The 5,365-nt window shown below is 51.3% G+C and overlaps 1 protein-coding gene across 1 annotated transcript; it reads right to left on the reverse strand.

The window, feature by feature from the left end:
• Positions 1–2,035: 2,035 nt before the first annotated feature.
• J4E87_011085 (uncharacterized protein) lies at positions 2,036–4,328 on the reverse strand (the record flags this gene model as incomplete). The annotated part of the gene is made up of 4 exons (XM_049382643.1): positions 2,036–2,684; positions 2,733–2,806; positions 2,868–3,843; positions 3,895–4,328. The coding sequence occupies 4 exons, from the start codon at positions 4,326–4,328 to the stop codon at positions 2,036–2,038; spliced, it is 2,133 nt and encodes a 710-aa protein (XP_049227618.1).
• Positions 4,329–5,365: the final 1,037 nt, after the last annotated feature.

The following is a 5,365-nucleotide window of genomic DNA, read 5'->3' on the forward strand; positions in this document are numbered from 1 at the left end:
GCATCGTTCCACACCCGCATGTCTTGGCTTGTCAAATGGACGAATAAGCTTACCACTTCATATTCTTCGCTGTACCGCACCATGGTGATAAGCTGCCAATCCACCATTCACGCACATACCGCTTCAGGGCCATTCCCGTGTGTAGACCTCTAAAGGCATGGCATATGTATAGGGCACCCAGGCACTGTACCTGTAATTAAGCGTCGAAGCGCGAAGGCTTCGGAGAGAACCCATTGCTGGCGATTGGCGGATCTTGATTCAGGCCTCCTACTTTGCGGGGTTGCACGCTCTAGACACTGAATTGACGGACAAGGCTACACGGGGCTGGCTGGACATTACTACTCTGCATCAGAATGGCTGAGCTAATGCGCAAGACTGCGGCTGAAGATGGTGCCCATTATGGACAGAGATATGCCACATTGAACTGAATCTCACTGAGCATGACCCATTTCGTGCGGTGGCTTGCTGGCGTATCACTAGACATGGTAAACTCTGGAGGTACAGTAATGCTAGAGATGTCGAGAACACCGGAACTCGTACTGGGGTGTGGTATACCGCAGTATTTAGATGCATGCAGAGACGCACATTTTCCAGATCTTCACCAGCTCTTTTTGCTTGAAGATCACACCTTCAAGCATATTTCTTCAACATGAAGCTAAGTACTCTTGTTCTTCTGGTCTGCGCGAGTTCAGATCTCGCGCTGGGAACCGGCACCTTCAGCACCAAAACCGTGTTGAATGTTTGTAAAACAAAACTCGGGCCCACCGCGAAGAACCCAGTTCCCACCACTTCGCGATATTTGACCATCCCTCTGGTGGCGAAACTATGGATCACCAGCACGCCTTCCACGACTGTTACTCCAGCGCCGGTCACGGATACTGTAACGGACGTTGTTACAGATACCCAGACGACGACCGCACCTCAGATCACTGATACTGTCACGGAAACATTCGTCAGTACAACCACCGCGGTTGAGGAGACGACGACAACCTTCACCTCTTCGGTCATCAGCACAGTTATTAGCACCACTACCTCGACTACAACCATTGCAGCACCTGCCGGCTTCACTCCGGTTCAATCAATGATCACAAACTCTGTGAAGAAGCGCAAGTCATTGCAAATCGAGAAGAAAGACCCCCTTGCCGAACAAGCACGAGGGACGAAGAACGGGTTCAGAGGCGGACCGACGCAGTATCCGGCCCACGTCAACTGCGGAGGCATTGTCGCCGTCATAACTAGAAAGACTAGCACGGTCACTGCGAAGAAGACGACGACCATCACTGCTCCTACACCGACATCTACCAACAGCGTTACCAGCACTGCAACAGCAACCATCACTAACTTCGTTCCTGACGCAGTCGTCACCAACACTGTCACATTATTTACGGAAGTAACCTCCACCTCCACCATATCAGTCATCACGACAACCACCTCAACCACCACAATCATCGCCGAAGCCCCCGCCGCGACGTTCTACGCCGCCTGCTCCCCAGACAACATTGTGAGCATAATAAACGGACAGACTATCCGCGCAGGCACTATCACAGACAATTTTGAGCTCAGCTTGGCGAACGCGGCCTCGCCGTATGACTGCTGCGTTGCCTGTATAACAAGCACTGGTTGTGGCTTCACTGGCTTCTATGGGGGGCAGTGCCGCCTGGTGACACTGAAGACGGGGACGTGTAGTCAAGATAATTTGGCGATCACTCTGTTTGCAGGTGCTGCTTTAGAGCCCATCTCTGCATCCGCTGGGAACTGTGGGAAGGGTGTATTTTCGGGATAATAAGTTAGGCCGGGTTGGGTTGCGCTGAGGAACGGGTTGGCATGTTGGACAGCGCACGTGGTGCTTTGAACTTGAGCACAAATGTACCTTGTTTTTGGTTCGCTTTTGCATCACCTCATGCGCTGTGTAACATCCATACTATGAGTTTTCTTCACTTCAGACATGCGACTGACAACACTATAAACCTGCCTGCTATATGTCGTCGTTGCGATACCATTTCCTTAGGATTGAGCGGTGATGATAACTACCCAGTTACCCCGTGACCGCCAGCTCCCCATGCTTTTCCTTCATGACATTCCTCCAACCATCATCCAAGAGCCATTCCGCATCTTCTTCTCTAACAACATCTTCAATGCGCAGTCCATTCGTCGCGAGTGCGCTGCACCATCCATCCCATGCGCCACAGCGTCTGGCATACATACTTGGGGTCAGACCGTCATGGTCGCGGTGATGCACATCAACACCCGCTCTTATCAACGCATTTGCAATTTCTTCGACAGCGACCGGATCTCCTGGACTACTTCCATGATCAATAACGCGGTAGCAACGCTGTATCCTGTTGCGGCCAAGACTACCAATCGTGTTGATGTACGCAGCGTCGACTTCGAAGAGTGGAGCCATGATGCTTGATACTGAGGGCCAGTCCCACGGGTCGTCGTTCATGACTACAGAGTCCGAAATGAGACCCTCTTGCTGCAATCGTTGGATTTGTTGTCGTAGTAGAGAACGCGGTCGTCCTTGGTAGTAGTCCCAGAGCAGCATGTTCATTGTCGTCTCGAAGAGGAATGAAGATGATTCGTAGACCTGGGGAATGATATAATCGACAGTCTTCTCGAATGGACCACGGTCATCGTCGACTATCGAGCGCACGAAGAGACCCGCGACTATGCTGACATCGTGGCTGGTGTGTGTCAGGCAATGGTCTTTGCAGTGCATTGGATTTGCTTACTTCAGATTCGATACCCCGATACCTTGGGTTGCCAAATAGTCGAGCAGGTCTACCCGTGTATTCTCTGCAGCATACTAAATGATGCAAGTCAGTTTCTTTCATCCCTGTACTAGAGATTGCTAGTTAAGAACTTACATATAGACATAGATTTCTTCCTTCCCGGTTGATCTCATATGGAGAGATAACGCCTCTCCGCAATGCGTCATCAATCTCTTCGACACCAGCAGATGCAAAAAGCTGGTTGTAATGCGTCTCGGACTCAGCCAAGGTGAATACACTGAGTTGAGCGCAGAGCCCCGGATTCGACGCATTGGCTGCGTTACGAAGGAAGTGGGCGTGAATGGCGTGGACTGACTGGCCAATACCACAAGTGAACGTGAAACTGGCCTCGTTATTTGGACGTTTAAACTTGGCTTTGACCGCTCGTCGGGGAGACTGTATACGTAGACTACCGAAGGGAGTAGTTTGTGTATATGCCCTTTGGCCCGCGATCACCGGCGCGCTGAGATAAAGGTTTGCGTAGTCTGCCTCCGGTGTATCTGAAATGGTGTTCGACTCTTCAATTGCACGCCCAGATACCCTAGAATGATGTGGCATCGTCTCCTCAGAGTAATGCCATCGGTCGAAAGATGTTGCGGAAGTTCCTCTGTGTCTCGTTGCTTCTTCCTGCGCTGCTGATGCTACAAGGTGGTCGAACTCGTACCGCAGCCAATCGACGTAGTGTGGGGGAAAGCGGTCAATACCATCGATCAGCAGATTTCTGAACGCTGCTTCTAGATGCGGTTTGACGAGAAGTAGATACGCCATGATCATGTCGCGACGTTCACCGAAGAAGAAGATGTTTTTCATCCATCTCTCGGCGCGAGGTATGCGATACCTCCCGAACTCAGCGGCTATGGCATCGCCAATCTTTTCTGATAGGACTTCGCGGGTCTTTTGGTGCTCGTTCACTTGCTCTTTGTGAGTGATTGCCAAGATCTTCGAAGTCCGCTTGGTCTCCTGGTAGTGGTAGACCGACATCCGTCCTAGAAGTTCTTGTCCTTGAATCAACGTGGCTTGGTTTGTGTCGTGCCTTTGCAGTAGCTCCAGGTGTTGATCGTCTGATCTTTGCCTAGGAGCCTTGTCAAAACAACGTCATCAAATGATGCGACGAGATGCGTACCTGTTTGCAACATGCAGAGAGTTGCCTAGTAGACTCTTTGACCGTTCCAGATTGTTGAACATCTTACTGATCTTCCGCTCATCCAGAACGTACTTCACCCTACACCACGTCTTGCCGCCACTCCTAAATCTCGCGCTTAGTATCCTCAAGTTTTGTAATTCGCGTTGCAAGCTCTTGAGCGCAGATTCGAAAAGCGCTACCATGTGATTCGTCACATTGGGTTGTTTCCGACAAGCCAGGGTATCGAGAAGTTGTTTCACGGTTTCGGCCAGTAGCGCAGTCTCTTTGACGGTGGTACAAAGTCTGTCGATCTCTTCTGGCGCACCTGCGATGTCGCGTAGAAATCCATGAACCTCCCTTCCCATTCGTACAACAACATCGGCTACACCGATGATCGCGAAGATCCCCGCGGCGACCTCGAGGCTACCCGACATGATGGACGATCTGATGGTAACGGGTATTAGGCATGACCAGGACTGGAGGATGAAGGAGACTCCACGGAAGAGCTTCCAGGTTATGCATATGTCGCTGCAGGTAGGTGCGACCACATCGGGAACCGAAAATGGGGGCGGTTGATGCAGCTTACCCACGTGTGTTGGGGCGAAACAGCTCGCAGCCTATCAATCGTCCTTGGCCCCTGCCACACACTCCCGATATAGATGTATCGGGATAGCTTTGATTGTATTCCAGGTAACATTGGTGCCTTGAGTTGGAAGGTGTGGTCGAATAAAAAGCTGTCGTGCCGTGCCAAGGCAACGTCGCATAGTACCTTCCCACTGTAGCATGACCGAACGTCATTTCCTGCAGGTTCACACTCTTCATACTCGCTTCTTATCCTCAATATCCTTACATAGTTGCTGCACGCCTCCTTCAACAAGGCCTCTTACCATCAAAGCATGCATCCACCTCCCGAACTTCCCCTCCAAGACCCCAGCGCTTCCCTTCCCCTTCTCGCGCCACATTACCGTGTGATTGATAAAGGTAGTCTGGCCTCCTTCTTCTTTGACTTCAACTACAAGAAGACCCTCAACAGATGGCCCTCTGTAACTTGCAGGTGCATCCAGAGTCAAGGTAACACGCTTGCCGTTTCGAGAAGTCACCACGTAAACCCCGCAGACGCGGTCTCCAGGCGCAAATCGGAGGGAGCGGATATATGCTGCGTTGAAGGACTCTCTATCTTTAGCGTCTTTGATCATATGCCAGATACCCCATGCAGGAGGACGCGTGCAAAATATAGCCATGGTGTGTCGGAGGAACGGCACCAGCAGCTCTTCTGGTTTTGAACCTCCAAAAGATTCTCTGGCGACTGTCTTACGCGCGCACTCATGATGAACGATATAGTCTTCCGGGCTCCTTTGTGCGATGCTAGGAATGGAGATGGACTTGTCTTGGAGGTAAGGCGTCGTTCGGCACTGCACCTTTCGGGAGAGGGTTGCGTGTAGATACGCGAGGTACAACGCTGAGCCTGCAA

This window comes from Alternaria ethzedia (genome assembly GCF_023757985.1).
Source record: "Alternaria ethzedia strain BMP 0044 chromosome Unknown scaffold_77, whole genome shotgun sequence".
NCBI classification, from domain to species: Eukaryota; Fungi; Ascomycota; class Dothideomycetes; order Pleosporales; family Pleosporaceae; genus Alternaria; species Alternaria ethzedia.